The 16,833-nt window shown below is 41.7% G+C and overlaps 1 protein-coding gene across 1 annotated transcript in view; it reads right to left on the bottom strand.

Moving 5' to 3' along the window:
* LOC137856328 (transmembrane protease serine 11E-like) overlaps positions 1-16,833 on the bottom strand; it is a 41,753-nt gene that overhangs the window by 18,198 nt on the left and 6,722 nt on the right. Inside the window, exons 2-4 of the mRNA XM_068681602.1 lie at positions 14,733-14,854; positions 13,881-13,999; positions 1,549-1,616 (exon numbers count right to left, since the gene is read on the bottom strand). Coding sequence (XP_068537703.1) covers positions 1,549-1,616; positions 13,881-13,999; positions 14,733-14,854 — 309 coding nt within the window. The remainder of the gene's footprint in view (positions 1-1,548; positions 1,617-13,880; positions 14,000-14,732; positions 14,855-16,833) is intronic.

Raw genomic sequence — 16,833 nt, 5'->3', positions numbered from 1 at the left:
TGGACAGTTGTATTTATGTAGAGGAAAAACAATTAAAAATAGAAAGCAAGTAGCTTATACACACATCATGTAATCAGCCTTTGATAGTAGAAAAGAACATGCACCAGAACAAAACAGATATTCCTGTATTGCCAGTGAAGGGCAACAAAAAGTCCATGGGTTATTAGCCCACTGTAATATGCAAAAGTGCTTCATAGCTGAGCAGAAAGACACATTCCTTGCCTCAGGGATATCGTATTTGAGACCGAGTAGCTATATGTGAACTTTCCAACAGGCTGTTTTTTCCCGTAGTGCCAATTTCAGCATGACTGCCACTCCATTTATTTTCCAGATATTATCTGATTCAACTGTGGGTGTTGCTTTGCATTTCTGAGGTGTTCCCTCACCTCTCCCCCCCACTCCTCTTCCTGTGCTGTGCCACGCTGGAATTACCATATCAACTCTTGCAAGCACACCACACCTCTCAAAACCCTCAGGTAAGTACAGACTGCCTTGAATCACTCACTGCATAACGAAAGTCCAGAGCCAAAGGCACCTAGTCAAGACATACTTTGGCTTTCTTAGTAAGCAGTGGGGATTCTTGCTAATTTATTGCTTATGCTAAATGAAAAATATGCACAGTGCTTTCCAAAGAAATTCACAACAATGACCCTGATTAGGAGAGCTTGCATTCTAAGCACCTGAATAGCCATGAAGCTTGTGGGAAGAAATCTCTATTATTAGGCTAAAAGATATATTTGAAGAAACAAACGAGTTTTATCACATACAAGTCTTGCATCCAGCACAACAAACCTCACAGCAAGTACCTCAGTCTGTTCTTGGGAACAAGACGTTATGAAAGACACTACTTCTCCCTACCGATTGACCTGTCAGATCTTTAAACCACTTCGTCTACACTTACAACACACGTCAGTCTCTAAAACATTCCTAAACCTACATTCAAATAACAACTTGTATGATTTGCCTAAGTGGGAGTTAAGCCAGGATAGAGTGGGAGCCCAGATTCCACAAACCGTGGAAGAACAAGGAGAGATACATTCACAGCAGTAAGATCTTTGGGCTGCTGTCATTAGTCTTGCATCTTTGATATACGATTATTAAGACACAAAGCTCACTTATGGAGTGCTGTGCACTCAAGAAAAAGACCCTAGTATTACAATAGGGATTTCTATGGAAATGGTCACTATCAGTAGTCAACAGTAGTCAAAAACACCTATCAAAAGCTAGATACTACTGGCAAATAGAGATAAAATAAAAATAAAATAAAACAAAACAAGAAAATAATTGCAATATCATAATCCCAGCAACTGTTCTGACCCCTTTATCTCAAAGAGCAGGAGCAGATTCAGAGCAAGGCAACAAGAAACACCTCCTGCAAGGAATGGCTGAGCAGACTGGAACTTTCTCTCTCTCTCTCTTTTTTTGTTTTTTTTTTTAAGTTGAGAGAGAGAGAGAGAGAGAATAGCCCTAGCTGGACCTGGTGCCTGGTGAGCATTTCATAACATCTCAATTGTATGCCTTTTCTTTTTTTTAAACAATCTCACATACCTCACTCTGACTAAGCGTGAACGGACGTATTTTTTCCTTAAAATGGAATTGTGAAATGTCTTGTCCATCTGTTGAAAAAAAGAAAAATAGAAATTAACAACAAAAAAACAGGGGAGAGGGATGCACTGCTGGAACAAGAATTTGGAAAAAACATACTTAGTTACAAAATCACAGATTACAGAGCCTCAGAAACATAATCCAGCCCAACCTCTACATAAGATTTGTCACAGACTTTGCTCTGCTATTCCTCATTTTAGCTGAGGCACATCACAAAAAGCTAGCTTGTTTTTCCTCAATATCCTATGGCTACATCAGTGTTCCACTAGACTACCTTCCTATCCACTGCTAGGCATAATTAGGGATGTTTATAAACATCCGGAAACATGCTGCAGCGACCTCCCCAAGCATATCCTTCTCAAAAAGGCTTACAGAAAGGATACAGCATGCTGTGTGCTGCACTGAACCTCTCTTGTAGCCTTTTTTGATAGAACATTTATCTTTGCTTTAAATTTCTATAGGACTAAGGATATCAGTGATCTCAAACTACAGCCCTCCCCCAAACACCCTTGCTATTGGCCACACGCTATTCTCACCTGAAATAGGAAGCCTTGGACTTGTTTTATAACTTTTGAGTATTAGGAATCAATGCCCAAATGACATCTTGACTGGTATCTGCTTAACCACATCCTGCTTAAGGCTGAATGTTGTCTCAGGATTGCGTGACCAGTCTGAGACAATGCAGTGTGATATAACAGGGCAAGAAATTCTGCCAGGAATAGTTTGGGATCACTGTGGTATTGAGAAACAGCAAAGTCACAAGTGAGTTATGCAGTTCCTTGTACCAGCAAGACCCAGGAAATCAAATGCATACACCCTGTAAACATCGAACGTGTTACAGGAAAAATAAATAAATAAATAAATAAAGTAGAAATGCTTTACAAACTCATATCAGTTTTTTATTTTGGTTTGGTTGTTTGTATTTTTTTTTAGCACATAAAGGCTGTTTGATTCAGAACCAAGCCTTCACATTTTCAGCCCTTAAAAAAAAAGAAAAGTAGAAAAAAAATCAAAGTTCTGGTAATGTATTTCAGATTCAGAAACAAGAAATCTGGTGTGATTCTCACAAATCTCCTCTTTTCAACCTTGGCTTCTGTAAGACAAAGCCTGACATTGCTATGTATAGAATAATTTCAAGATTGAAACTGCCTTATTTTGAGTGATTTTAAGGTGAAAAGCATACGCTAGGGGGAACAAAAACATTCTTGGTCACACACTGGGCTGGTATCTTACTGTTACTAACAGTTAACCTGAAATTACTTAGGAATTCAGAAAACGAGAGAAAACTCTATGGAAGAAGATATAGTGTACAGATATCAAGTGCAACAAGCTACTGCATATGCAAAATGCATTGCATACGTGCATTTAGACATTAAGAATAGGCATACATTCAGAAATTCAGAATAGTTTCATGTTGCCTGTAATTCTGAAGCCTGTTTCTCTCGCCCCCTCTCCACACTTCGGATATTGGAAGTATTTGTCCTCAGACAAAATGAGGATTTTTTTTTTTTTAAATATGTCATACTATTTGCTTGTACTTCCTGTAACAATTTCAGATGCTTCACTGATGACTGTGTTAGCAGAAGGACGTGCTGCTAGCTTCATGGCACGTGTTATCTTCAGCTACACTGCCTCCAAAGATTTTAAGATCTTTGGGGCAGAGATTTTGCAGAGCACAAAGCACCATGCAAACGAGAGAGAGCTTTGAGCTGTGCTGCTGTACATGTCAAGCCTCTACATTGCAAAAGAGAAAAGCAAAAGCAGGCACGTTTTACACTTGGGGAAGAATTTGCAATCTCTTGCAAGGGAGGGTGAAGTTAATGCGACCTGTCTGAAACCTGTATCTCCTCCTGGTGATTATATTTTCAATCCATCTGTATTCTCTCATCTCAGACAATGCAAGTGTTTTTGCTACACTTGCCACTTGCATTTCTATAACAGAAATGTGGATCCTTGCTTCTGCTCCTCATTCTCTTGCACACATTTGCTACAGCCTGAGCAGTTCATATTATTTACTCGAGCCACGTTCAGCTTTCTCCTCATCCTGGACCACTTCCTAGATGTTCTCTGCAGACTGGTCGGGAACACTATGTCCTGTGGCAGAGGGATTTTCAGTGACATCAGAGAAAAAACTATTGCACACAACACTTCTTTACAAAAAAAAAAAAAAAAGTATAAATATCTAAGGAGTCCAAATGCAATTGAACTATCAGCAACAGATACTGTTTTCAGGAAGTTCAAAAGGGATGCTGGAGTTATTTTATGGAGGAACAGTAAGTGTTTGATTTAAAATGATACCAACATTACTGGATTTGTGTTATTTCCATGCTCTTTCACAATTTCATATCTCAACAAGAAAGGAATCTATCTTCCTGTTACACACTGTCACTAATTTTCTCCCTCTTAGGATTTGCCTTAGTTCTACATCACCAATAGATCGAAAACACCAAGTGGGGAGTGTTTGTCTCTAGCTATCCTTACAGACTCTTCAACACCTTCAAACCTTACCAGGATTTTTTTTCCACTTTTGTAACCTGCCATATCTTATTGGGAAAGGCATGCTAGCCAAATGTCTGCTCTGTGGCCCCTAACTCTCACCCTGCTGATAAATTAACTTGACAGATATGAATCTGTCCCAAATGTACACTTTTATATTCATACAGAGTTTACATTAAGAGGAAAAAAAATCAGAGAGATGCCTTCTGATAATAGCTCGCAAGGATTAATTGTCTATCCCACATTTTTACCATAAATCATCTGGTAAAAACTTTTACACCCGTAGCCAACAATAAACATTTTTCTCCAATGTGCCTGTAGCTTTCTTCTCAGCCTGAGTCATAACCCTGGAAGCAAAAGTAACTAGAACTTTGCCCAGTAACTAGGTGGGACCCAGTCCTGCTTGGGTGAAGCACCTACACTCATTTAAAGCATTTTGTTTTGATTGCAGCCACTGAAAAGCGATGCTGTCACGTCCAGATCCCTTAATTTCACCTCTGATCACTTGTTTTCCTGGCCATTGTCTACCAGTTGCTGGATGGTGACTACTGCTTTAAAAAAAAAAAAAAAAAAGAACACAGCTTCTCTCTATGCATTACATTTTCTAAGACAAACTGGACTTCACCCTTGCACTCTGCTTGATCTATGCTTCTACAGTAGTTAGTAGTGGCCAGTAAAAAAGACACAAGAAGAGGGCAAAACTCTCCCACCTGTACAAACCCAGCCACAAAGGAGATTTCTTCCTTGTTCCTTGCAGCCAGAAGTTTTACACCTCTATGAATAAGACTTGTTTTTCTATTCTGCCTCAGGTGACTCTGAATCTCATCATTACCCTCTTTTTTCTTGTGTCACACCATGTCAGCAGGGCCAGCCCTCTGAGCAACCTACCAAAAACTTTTCCTGATGTCAGATTCAGCTGATACACCTCCTTCCCTGGGACCCAAAAGAAAAGCAAGCTCTGTAAGTGGGTCACGTGCGGCAGCGATCACATTGCTCCACTGTGGGATGAAGCTGACCTGGGCTGGGATTGTTCAGATGTGTAGCAGGGTCTGGAAGTGACCCAGCAAGGTCAGTATGCCTTGCTTTCTCCCACTACACATGGCTCTGTCACAAGGCAAAGATTCATCAAAAAAAGTTCTTCTTAAATCTAGTTTGACAGAACTTGTGTGAGATACCTGCTGAACCCACTGCATTACGCATGTGGGATGTTGAAAGGCATTCGTTAGGTTTGGGAGCAAATCCTTTTGCTGCTCAGTACTATCACTCTTCTGCCTGCCACCACCTTAGTCCTTCTACAGCTATCTTCATGCTAACACTCTTCCCTTTTCCTTGATAGCTCCTTGGGAAATAATGCCTATTATCAGTGATTTACTATTTTTTTTTTTTTTTTTTTTTTTTTTTAAGTTTTCAAACCATAAATAAGTAGAACATGTTGCCTGGTTCAGTGAACCCCTCCAGTACTTTACAGTAACAGTACAATACAAATTACTACTAATCACTTGGGTTAATTTTGTACCAAACTCGGTGGCCAATTTACATACAATCTGTTGAGAGATCCAGCAGCTGACTGTCACGTAGTAGCAGCTTGCTTGGGAGCCTGGTATATCCCCTACCCTGGTTTCAATTGAGGGGTTAGTCGGGGACTCTACCAAGGACTGAATGAAAAGAGGGCAGGAAGACAGTTGGACAGGGACAGCAAGAGAAGCTGAACCTGGCCCTGTCCTTAACCAGGATGTGGACACCACAATCCTCTTAGAAACAGAGACACCAATTACTCACAGCAGTGGCAACCGTAAAGCCCCACTGTTTGCCTGAGGTGAAGAGAATGGACCTGAAAGAGAAGGAGTGTAATAATCCGCAGGCCTCTGGCAAACCAGAAGATCAGAAACTTTCCCATCAGAAACCACACAAAGACAGCATGTGTCATACCCAGCACAGTGGGCAAGGGCAGCGTGATCCTCCGCATCTGCAAACATCATCACAAAACTCTGCACCAGGTTTAATCTAGCTCAACTGCTAAAGCTGGGAGGTGAGTAAGCACCGACTGCACTACAATGAGCTCAGCTGGACAGTTCTTTGAGGCATTGGCTGCAACAGAAATAACTGACCATGCACACTAGTTCCTAAAGGGACTGGTCTTTCAGATGGAAGAAATTAAGAAGGTTAATACCTGGAAGAATGTCAAGATTTAAAGTATCATGCTCATCCCTAGCGCAACCAATCTGAAAGGCATGTCACGGCATTAGGGTTTCATTACAGCCATGTAATAGCAACAGCTGGAATTAAGGTCACCTGAGTATTCCCACCCCTACTCCCAGCTTTCAATTGCCCGTAATTAGCTTCCTAAAACTTTCACACCGCAACTGAAATTTTGCCCACTTGGGAAGGAGATTTTCCAAAATTTGGAGAGAAAAATCCAAATTTGGATAGAAACCCATCTAGGCCAAAATCCAGAGAAGGTTGATTTATTTTTTTCCCCAAAAAAGTAGGCTTTTCCCCCAAAAAGTTGGTATGAGGTTGAAATAGAGGAATGAACAGCTCTTAGGACACGGCTAATTTATAAAATCTAGGATAGATCTAGGAAAGATCAAGTCATGTATTCAGGTTACAAGTGCCCAAATAGCACCAATCACACAAGTACAGTACCGAAATTGGATTCTCCCCCCTGACAACACCATGTTTTAAACAACTACTGTCTTGACCAGCCAGATTTTGATCTCAGTGACACCAGTTCACATCTTGAATCACTTCATTCATTTAATTGCCAGTAAACAATGTAGTAATTCTGGATCATGGGTCTATAATTAAGATAAGATTCTACCCTTAATCACACACACTATCGATAACTGCCCTTTATTTCATTTTGAATTCCTTTTTCTACCTCACGTTCACATCCATTTTCCTTGTGCCCATTTTACACCTCTTTATCTTGTCACACACTGGATCTGAATTTGAGTTACTTATTTTGGGGGATGGAGGGTGTCATGTTATGAGACTGCAGCCTTTGTACACGCTTTTTAGACCTTCTGCCTTGATTAACCGAGGGGGGGACAAGAAAGAGAAATCAGTTTGTATGTTTATTACTTGAGAAAATCACATAGTATTAAGAAGTTGAAGTTAAACATATAAGTTAAAGAAAGAAAGATTGGTATTAGGCACACTGTCCATGACTGTAGCCATTTCATCCTGGAAATGCTGCTTAGGTAGAGCACACTAAGTGTTTGAAATCTTACTGGTAGGAAAATCACTTAAGAGCAGCTTCATGCACTACACTGCATCAATGAAAGTACATCATATTTTCCTTTTTTTTTTTTTTTCCCTGCTCCCTGTGTTTCTGTGACCTGTGAAAACAGGAGGAACTGGAAACAAATCATAGCAAGAAAGCATCTAAGTTTTGAAAACAATAAAACATATGACTCTACCAGCAGTCTTTCTTCCTTTGATTTTGATTGGAATTTACAAAAAAAAAAAAAAAAGAAAGGTTTTCGAGTGAGAAGCAAGTGCTGTCTGTGAGTTATTTCCTCTCTCAGCATACAGCATTCCACCTATGTCTTTAAAACCACACCTGTAGTGCTCAATGTAGCCTCAACCTCTAATTCCAACGCCAGATAAACAAGCCATCAAACTGCCATATTGCCCACTGTCACATTGCCACGTTTCCCACTTGGTTAAATTACCATGGAAAGCTGCTTTCTGCTTTGTTTACAGCCTTGATCACCCATAGAGGGCACCCTTATTGTGTCCTGCTAACCCAAGGGCGATGCTTCCACTTTGCAAAAAGTGTTCCCTTAAAATAAAGCTTGCCAAACAGAAGTTGTCAAATACTCTAAATTCATGCTAGGATTTTTCCTCACAGTGATCCTTAGAAATATTTTCTACACAGAAAACAAGAATATTGCTTTCATTGTAAAACATTATTTTGGAAAAAAAAAAAAAAAAAAAAAAGGAAAGTACTGTTAGAAAATCTCTAACTTAATTTTTCTTTTTTCTTTTTTTTTTTTTTCTTCTTTTTTTCCTACTACAGGCATAATTCTAAATAAAAATGCTACCAGTGAAGAACAAGAAAAACTTTCAGTAGAAGTTCTGACGTTTTTGCTTCATGCTAGTACTAAGCAAGTACTTCAGCGATTGTACACAGTGCCTAGGAATACCCAGGTTTAAATAAGGAATAAAGTTTTAAAACTTGGGACTGTATCTGAAAACACTAACAAATTTCTTTTGAAACTTATTAAAAACAGCAAAACTTACGTAGTATTTGTCTGAAAAGACAGCAGAAAGATTTGGCTTCTGCAGCTACTATAATTTCTGCATGATCTGACTATTTTATCTTTGATTTTCTTTGATGTTTCAGGGGCTGAGAGGGGAAAAAGATGATTTACAAGGGCAGGGGCAGTGGGCAGGGAAATAGCACATGCAGCAAATGAAGCTACATGATACTTTTAGTGCCCATTGCTTCAACTTGCTGTTAAAAAAAAAAAAAGTCAAGTTAAACTCCTCTGAACTTCAGCACACTCCCTTTCCCAGGACATGCTCAGTTACCACCTGTACATTAGCCCTCAGAGCCTGGTTTCCCAGAGCAAATACAGTCTCTAGGACTGTTTCAAAAAACTCCTGGCTTGGGGATCTACTGCTGAATTAACCTCCAGACCCAAGGACCGCAAGGTATCGATCAAGCAAACCACGTGTCTGAGCTTTACCTTATCAGCTCTGTGGAAGGTGCAATGAACACCTCGTGTACAGTCCCAGTCAGCTTTGCTACTAGCTCTTGGCTCTAAAGAGACTGTATTTCACCTTCCTCTGTCTCCCAAAATCACACAGTTTGACTCCCCAGGAAGACTTGTCTCATGTTTAACCCCAAAAAAGCTAAGTGCTATGCGACAGCAGTCTCACCTACTCATTCACTACTGCCAGAGCTTTCAGTCAGGCTTCATTCATCTCACATGGAAAGCTCAGCCAGTACTGCAGGCTTTGTCCCTGCAGATGGGACTGTAAGCTACTCACAACTCAAATCACAATGATCGAAAGCTTTTAACTGTATATGAAGCAGAGAGGCAGCTTTTCTGTTATGAGAAGTGTCCTGTTGAAGGATAATCTAATTGACAAAAAGGGTTATCAAGAATTAAAGCTCTATTTTCCACAGAAACCTAAGTGTCTACACAGGAGTTGAAGGAATGATCACAAAAACTTGAGTAGTGTGATGAGGGTGAGTAAAACCTGAGCGTGCCAATGAAACCTTTCCTGATCCTCTGTAAGCACATGAAAAATTCTTTTGTCTCTGGGGATCTCTTCATGGGTGTTGAAGTAGCTTTATGGATTGGGCCTCTCAGCTCTCTCCAACTCAGTTCCTCGTCTATGTACGGTGGAAACATCAGTGCCTGGGAGCTGGGAGACTGCAGCGTGCTTTGGTTGGTTGTAACTGGAATGTGCTGAAGCTGCTCAGATCCTGCACTGCACCACTGACGATACAAAGGATGGAGTCAGCTCCCACTGCATCCCACCAGTGTCTTCTGTGGTGGAAGCAGCTAAGGGCACTGGATTCAGCTAACAAGCCCCATTTGTGGCCATAAAGTGTCAGGGAAGGTGCGGAGCTGCAAAGAGCTACTGGGTTCCAAATGCTGCCCTTGACAGTCCTTGGGATTCTCACTCACCTTTAGCAGCACAAAGAGCAGGAGATCTCTGTGCAGGGCTGTGCAGAGACCTGCTTGCCCCTCCACTGCTCTCAGAGAAATATGTCAACAGACATCACCTCCCACGGGAGAAAACTGTCTCCCTTCCTTCCCAGGTCCATTACAGGGACTCATCAACAGGTCCTTAAAACAACCAAGAACAGGCACGGTCATCAGAACCATCCTGCAGCATTTCCTGTGGTATCACAAGAGCAATACTCAGCAGAGCCACTACTTCTAAACTAAAACCGCGCTGATTCATTTCTATCAGACAGGGCCCATCTCAAGAGCTGTATCCATCAAAAACTTTTCCTACTGTCTGTAGATAAGAACGCAGAAGAGTCTTTGTTCACTTCAAATCACAGAAGCAAGATGTCTGTTTCTAGAAGAGATGCCATGACACGGTATGGAGTTCAGAGGCAAGAATTACTTAAGAAATTCCATGACTTCAATAGAAACACTGGGATAGACAGTTTTCCAGGGAAAGTGCCTAGCTATCCTGTTAATACAATCCTCAACCACTCTGCTCAGATCCAGCCAAGTAGTTTTGTGTTGCTTATGGATGGTGCCAGGAAGGGGGAAAGCTGAGGTACCTTGTAGAGGGGAAATCCATGCCACTCCACTCTGTGGCTCAAGGCACTGATGGTGAGGAAAAAACACCTTACGTCTCCCCCAGGCACCCCATAGCCAAGGAGGGAGCCACGCGAAACTCCTATCTGAAGAACATCCATCCACCCAACTCACAGCCTGGCGTAAAGTCACACAGGAGCAGGAAAGAGTATGGGGTAGCGAACTGGTGGGCAGGGTAAAAGCTGCTTATCTCTCATATCTGGACACTTGCCAGCCTTCTGCTGAGGCAACTTCTCTTTAAATGGTAAAGTGCTCATTTCAAGTCCTCTTCAACATACAACTCCTTCACTTGGTAGCAAAGACTGCTTTTCAAATAACCTCCACTTTCCTCCTTGCACACGGGGCAGTGGGTGCTGCTGCCTGGGATTATCCCAGTCACTGAGGTCTATCTAGAGCTGGCTGTCTCAGCTCCTGCTGCACTTTGGGGTCTTTAGATGAAGAAGAAAAGCTTAGAACAGGGCTTTGGACATCTCCCCCAGATGCTGCTACTAAGAGAATGGCTAGGGCCTTCAAGACACTCTTGGGAAATTCAAAAGCAGAATGAAGAGATTTTGTGCAAGAAGAAAAAAACCCAAGCCTGGTGCAGGAGCTACAGAAAACCAGAGGTAATGGTCATGTAGGAAAACAGTGGCATCTCAGACGATGCTTGGCTGATCTGCACGTAAGCAAACCCACTAAGAAATAGAGGCTCGCTGTGGAAGGAGCCATTAAGACTGCAACTGTGCCCTTTGTACTCAGCTCAAGAGGGAAGGGTCCAGCACAGTGGATTTTAGGCTGGGAAGGGAAGAATGACTGGTCCAGCTAGAAAAACAAGGAGGCTCTGGCAGGCTAGAACATCTCTTCCCACAGTGGCATTCAGTCAGGTCTGCTCTTTCAAGAGAAGACAAAGGGAACCCTTAGGGCCGCTTGTAGGAAGCCATGCAGGGAGCAGATAGCTTTCATCATCTGTTCCTCAGTCCCCCCAGCTCCACCCCACAACACATTTTCCAGACTTTCCAGTCAGCCCTGCGATGTTGACTGGTGCACTGGCTTCATCAGCTCTTTGGCATGATCTCGCTGCATTCCCTCCGCCTTCAATGAGATAAGAGAGTAGGGAATGTCGTTCACATAATGGGTGTTACTATTCAGCTGTGGAAACCAAAGCTAACACCAGAATGTTTTCTACTAGTCCCAAGGAAGGCAAAGGATGACGTCTCTACAGGATCAAAACCATTTTTCCTTGGGAAACATCACCACTCAGAAGAGCTCCTTTCAGGGTTTTTCTGGGGACAAACAAAGGAGGCTTCATCAGGGAGGGATCAGAGAAGGGAACAGTCGAAGGGAGTTGCACTACCTCAGGTAATTTGAATGCTTCTGATTATCAGAGATGATTCACTTCTGTTCACTTTGCACCAAGTATTGTGAAAGATGCTGCATTTATCTGCATTGACTCACTGTTTCACAACATGAGCTTAGGTATCGTTACTACTAATGACGACTGGAAGGCTTGGGCATCCAGAACTCTGAACCCAACTGGGGAAGACTGCAAAGGATTTTGGTAAAAACCAAACTCATCAGGAAACACGATTAAAAGCAAAACAAAACAAAAAATCACTCAACCCTCTCCACCTCTACTTAAAAGATGGTGTGAAAATGCTGCTGATGAAAATGTAGGTGTTCTGAGACAATCGTCTTAAAAAGTCAAGAGCATATTTCTGTCTTTACAAAGATTGCTTTGATTTTTATCACCACTAACTGAGTTTTGCTTGGGTAGCATCAGACTTAGAGAGAGCATATTGTTGTTCGTTAGTCCATGGAGTCACTTAAAAAAAAAAAAAAAAAATACTTATGGACAATGCTCAGTCTCACCCAGCAAAGAACCCAGAAGATTTGAAAGACTGAGGTAGAAGCTTATGCCTGAATTAAAGGCCGCTTGAAAGAAAAGACACAGGAATGAGGGAAAGGAAACAGTTCTCTGTATGCATGTTATGGCATTACTTATCTGGTACAATGAACATGCTCTGAAATTATGTTTCTCACTGCTCCACCAGTATTCCTTCCAGTATTTACTGTCACTACTGTTGGAAGTACTTGACACCCATAGAGGAGACAACGTTTCTAAAGCATTAGCTTCTATTCCAGTATCTGAATTAACAGCCAGATTCAGAGGGCATTCTGACTGCACTGGACACTGTATGAAATAACGTCTTGGCTAAAATTAGCATCTCCTTGCCAAAGGAGACATTAAAAAAAAAAAAGTAATAAAGTGGGAGAAAGGGATTCAATTTCACTAAGTGTTCTTCCTCAAAATTTTCTCCTTAATCCCTGCCTTCCTCCCACCTCAGCAATACATGTCTCCTTGCTCAGGGAGAACATTCCCTCTCCAAGGTCCTATCACAAGGTTAAAAGCCTGCAATTATGAGGTAACAGTTGTCAATTGGTAGCACCTAAGTAAATGCAGCTTATGTAAGACTCTATACACACAGACATGCACCAGAAGCAGATCTTGTGAAATACAACACAGTCCCTGGTAGGCAAAGGGGGCAGAAGGGAAACAAATGCATGAAAGGAGGACAACTCGACCAAGATCTCCAAGTCCCTCTGCAGTGGAGTTGGGAAGAGATGTTAGCACTGCTAAATCCTGCTTCTCCAGGACAACGTTCATCACAGCTTAGACTTTGTTATGAACAAATGGCATGTCCCTAAATTAAATGACAGTGGGGAGCAAAGCATTGATTGTCCTATTAACTGAGTATCTGTGCAAGGTTGCTAAACAGGAGGTAGGAGATATGTATCAGACCCTAATGAATGAAATACAAAAAGATACAAGCACAATCACATGCTTATGGCTGTAAAGAGCTGAACTCTGTAATTATCATCTGTGGGGAAGTGGCTCAAAGAGAAAACAAGAAAGGAAATTGCAATGTATCTATTTATTTCCATAGCTACTGTATGAGCACCCTCTACTATTTGTAGGAGAGTTTCCCAACAAAACATACCAAAGGAGCAGGAAAAGGACTTGTGTATTGTTTTCTCAACATCAGCAGCAGCCTGACAGATAGAGCTCCCCACCCCATAAAGGAGAGGGTGTAAAAGCATGCTTTCCTTAGAGACAGCAGGGTAGCAGGAAAGCCAGCAAGCAGTGCCAGGTAGCTAGCTGTAAGGTTGGGGAGGAGGGAAATAATTTGGAATTTGATGAGCTCTGTCAGTATAGGTTGGTCTCTTGCGTGCATATATACACGTGTAAGTGCATACAGCAGACAGGCTGGGGAAGAAGAAGACAGAGAAAGTGTTTGCTGATGTAAGAGGAAGCTGAGAATATTGCAAATATCTACTAAATGGGCTAAAACAAGTGGATTTGGTCTGCCAGGTATGAACACGACCCTCATGTTATCCATTGCCCATGTCTGCTAACCGTGGGGGCAGACCACCAAAGGCTCGTGTCAATTCACATTATCATCACACAGTCCTAAATAAAGGAAAGGCACAACAGTTCCAACTTACCAGTCTCTCAACCCTCTCGCTCAGGTCTCTGAACTTCCCTGAGGTCTGTCTGGACAATTCATTACTGTACCGGATATTGGTGATTTTTATGTTGCCGCTGTAATAGAACAGCCTCTGATCTGCAAGAGAGAGAAGAGGAACAGGCAATACTCACAATGCACCAAGACCCATGAACTTACAGAAGGGTCTAGGGCTGACTGCATAGATGTCCAGGGAGCGGTTAACCTGTGTCCGACCCGTTCACATAATTCTGAAAGCTGGGAACTCAGGTACAAGAAATCATTTCTGTTGGGTGAGCTGTGCCAGGTAGTAACAAAAAGCCCAGTTTCTCCAGCAGGTACTTTTCTGGCCGACCAGCAGCAGTACATGCACACAGGATCACAAGTAGCATCCTCCTGGTCAGCTGCTTTCCTTCCTGGCCCACTTATCCACACAATACTGAGCACTGGCATGCAGCTGCTGGGGATCAGGGCAGGAGAACAGGGAAACACCATGGGTAGAATCAAGCACGAGGCTTAGCTTGTCACTTGCTTAACAGAGGCCAGAAGGCTCATGTGTTGACCTCATCACAGAAGAAGATCATGAGGAAGACATGAAAGGAGTGAAAGCGAGTGAAAGGCAACAGAAACCACAGCCCTAACCACCCTGCACAGCAGGAAATGTTCCTGAGAAGAGATCTGCAAAGATGCTAAATGTGGATGGAAAGAGTGCCAGAGAAAACAGTGGTTTTCCCCAAAATCAGCTTTAGTTAGACTGATGGAAAACGAACTCCCAGCACTGTGGGCCTCAAATAGTACAAGCGAGATGCACTTAACAGAGTCACAGAAGAGTGGTAAGCTCTGTAAAACTTACCATATGCCAGAAAATAAACTAGGAGACCAATGGTGATGGCTGCTGCCACTGCTGTTCCAATAACAATTAGAGCAATTTTCCAGGGCTCAAGATGTCTTATTTTGATGGCTGGCTGATGAATTCTGGAAAAAAAAAGGGGGGGGGGGGAGAGAGAATAAATATGTAAGAGATGCTTTTCAATTAAAAACAAACAAACAAAACCACAAGGTGCAGATGCTAAAGTTTTCTCCCTTAGTATCAGCTGATTCTTCCCACTAGTGTTAAGTGACTTCTCATCCAACACCCTTAAAAACGAAACCATGACTCAAGGCTATTTTGAAATATATGCTGACATATGCCAAGAGCCACAGAAAACAGATGCAGGTGTTTTGTTTGTTTGTTTGTTTGTTTTAAGGGCTCAATTAAATAAGCGTCCCACTAAGGACTTTCTTACAATCCCTGACTGGAAATTTCCAAGAATAAAACTGTTATTCTCATTCTTCAGCTAACTGAACTCTTGTACAGCAATGTAAGCAGCTTTCAAGAGGTTAAATAAGTCAGTTATCACAGATATACTAGTGCCTTTTCTCCTTAGTGCAACAAAACTGGAAAAAAAACACAACAACTATCCCCTTAATTTGTATAGTACGTTTTTATGCATTACCCAAGCTGTTCAGTTTATTTGAGCATGAAAAGCAGGGCTGGATACTCACGCACAAAAAGATAAACAGATTTTGGAGGGCCAGCATGTGCTTCCTGTTGTACTCAGGCCAAATCTAAAAAGAAAGGTTAGCATGGCACTGAGCAGTACTAGCTGAAGGGATGGAATGACAGGGAAGGAAGGGCAGGGACATGTCAGCAGACAAGGGAACACAGGTAGAAAGCATAGCCGGACACTTCTCTCTGCTGTGCTCTTAATTACACAGGTGCTAATCCAAATTAACACAGTGCAAGTCAATAGGTCAGTATGATATTTAAACAAACCTGCCCCCAAAAGGTTATTTAGAGCAAATTCTGCCTTTGGCTATGAACTCAAAGACACCTTACGATCCCATGAGCCATGTTTTCTATGATGTTATCAGCCATTACAAAATACAGAACAGGAAGGAAGAGTTTTTGGCAAAGAGTCATTCCTACCAGAGCCACCCACCTCACTCGTGCTAAGATGCACACCTCCAGCTCCACGTACAGCTGGAAAAGGCTACAGGGACCCTCTCCTGAGGGTATGAAGGGATCTCAGTGAGTTCCCACATTCATAACAAGATAATACAGCTCACTTCTAGAACACCTCACGAGACATAGTTTAAATACACTAGAGTTCATTCCTCCTATACTCTAAAACAGCTTATTAAACTCTCGTCTCATCTGGTTTTCTTCAAAATGCATCTGTAGATCCACAGCAGAAAAAAACAACACCAAAATGAAATGGTTGTGTTAAGGGTTTGGTGAAGAGCAGTTCCAATATTATTTCTGAGCCTAGTGCATGGAAGTTCCCTTAAAACTCTAACTGGAGAAATGAGAAATATGTAGGTTAGGAAATAATTGGTTAGGGCTTTGTCTTATTAACAAGAAAATTTAGGAAATAGCTCGATATAGTAACTGCCTTTGATAATTGAAGAGGCTTTGGCTGGTCAATCTCTGTAGCATCTTTTCCTCATGCCTCATGTTACCCTGTTCTTCAAGCCACACATTTCTAGACTGATTGACCAATGGGCTCCCAAGTGTTCAGAGTCAGATACAGAAAAATATAGGAAACTGCCTCTAACTTCCTCATAAACTGGTCTTTCTTTCCAATGGATAATTATCTGTTACTGGAAAGCAAATAGGAAATGGGATAAAATAAAACAGGGATAATTTAAATATTTTGAGAAGAGATTTCATAAGCACTTTGGTCAGAAAATTGATTAAAACAAATCTAAGAGAACCACACCTTAACATCTCTAGTACTACTACATTTGCTCTCCGTGTTTATATAAAAATTAAAGCCAGAGCAATTTAACTAAACTTCCAATTATCACTCACCACTGTGGTGCCTGGAATCTGGTCTCCACGGAGAACATTAATTTATGGAGGTAGCCCTTACAGATGTGCTACATGAAATCAGGATCCAACAGGACTCAGC

The sequence above is a fragment of the Anas acuta genome, chromosome 4 (assembly GCF_963932015.1).
Source record: "Anas acuta chromosome 4, bAnaAcu1.1, whole genome shotgun sequence".
NCBI classification, from domain to species: Eukaryota; Metazoa; Chordata; class Aves; order Anseriformes; family Anatidae; genus Anas; species Anas acuta.
This window is presented reverse-complemented; position numbering and strand designations above follow the sequence as displayed.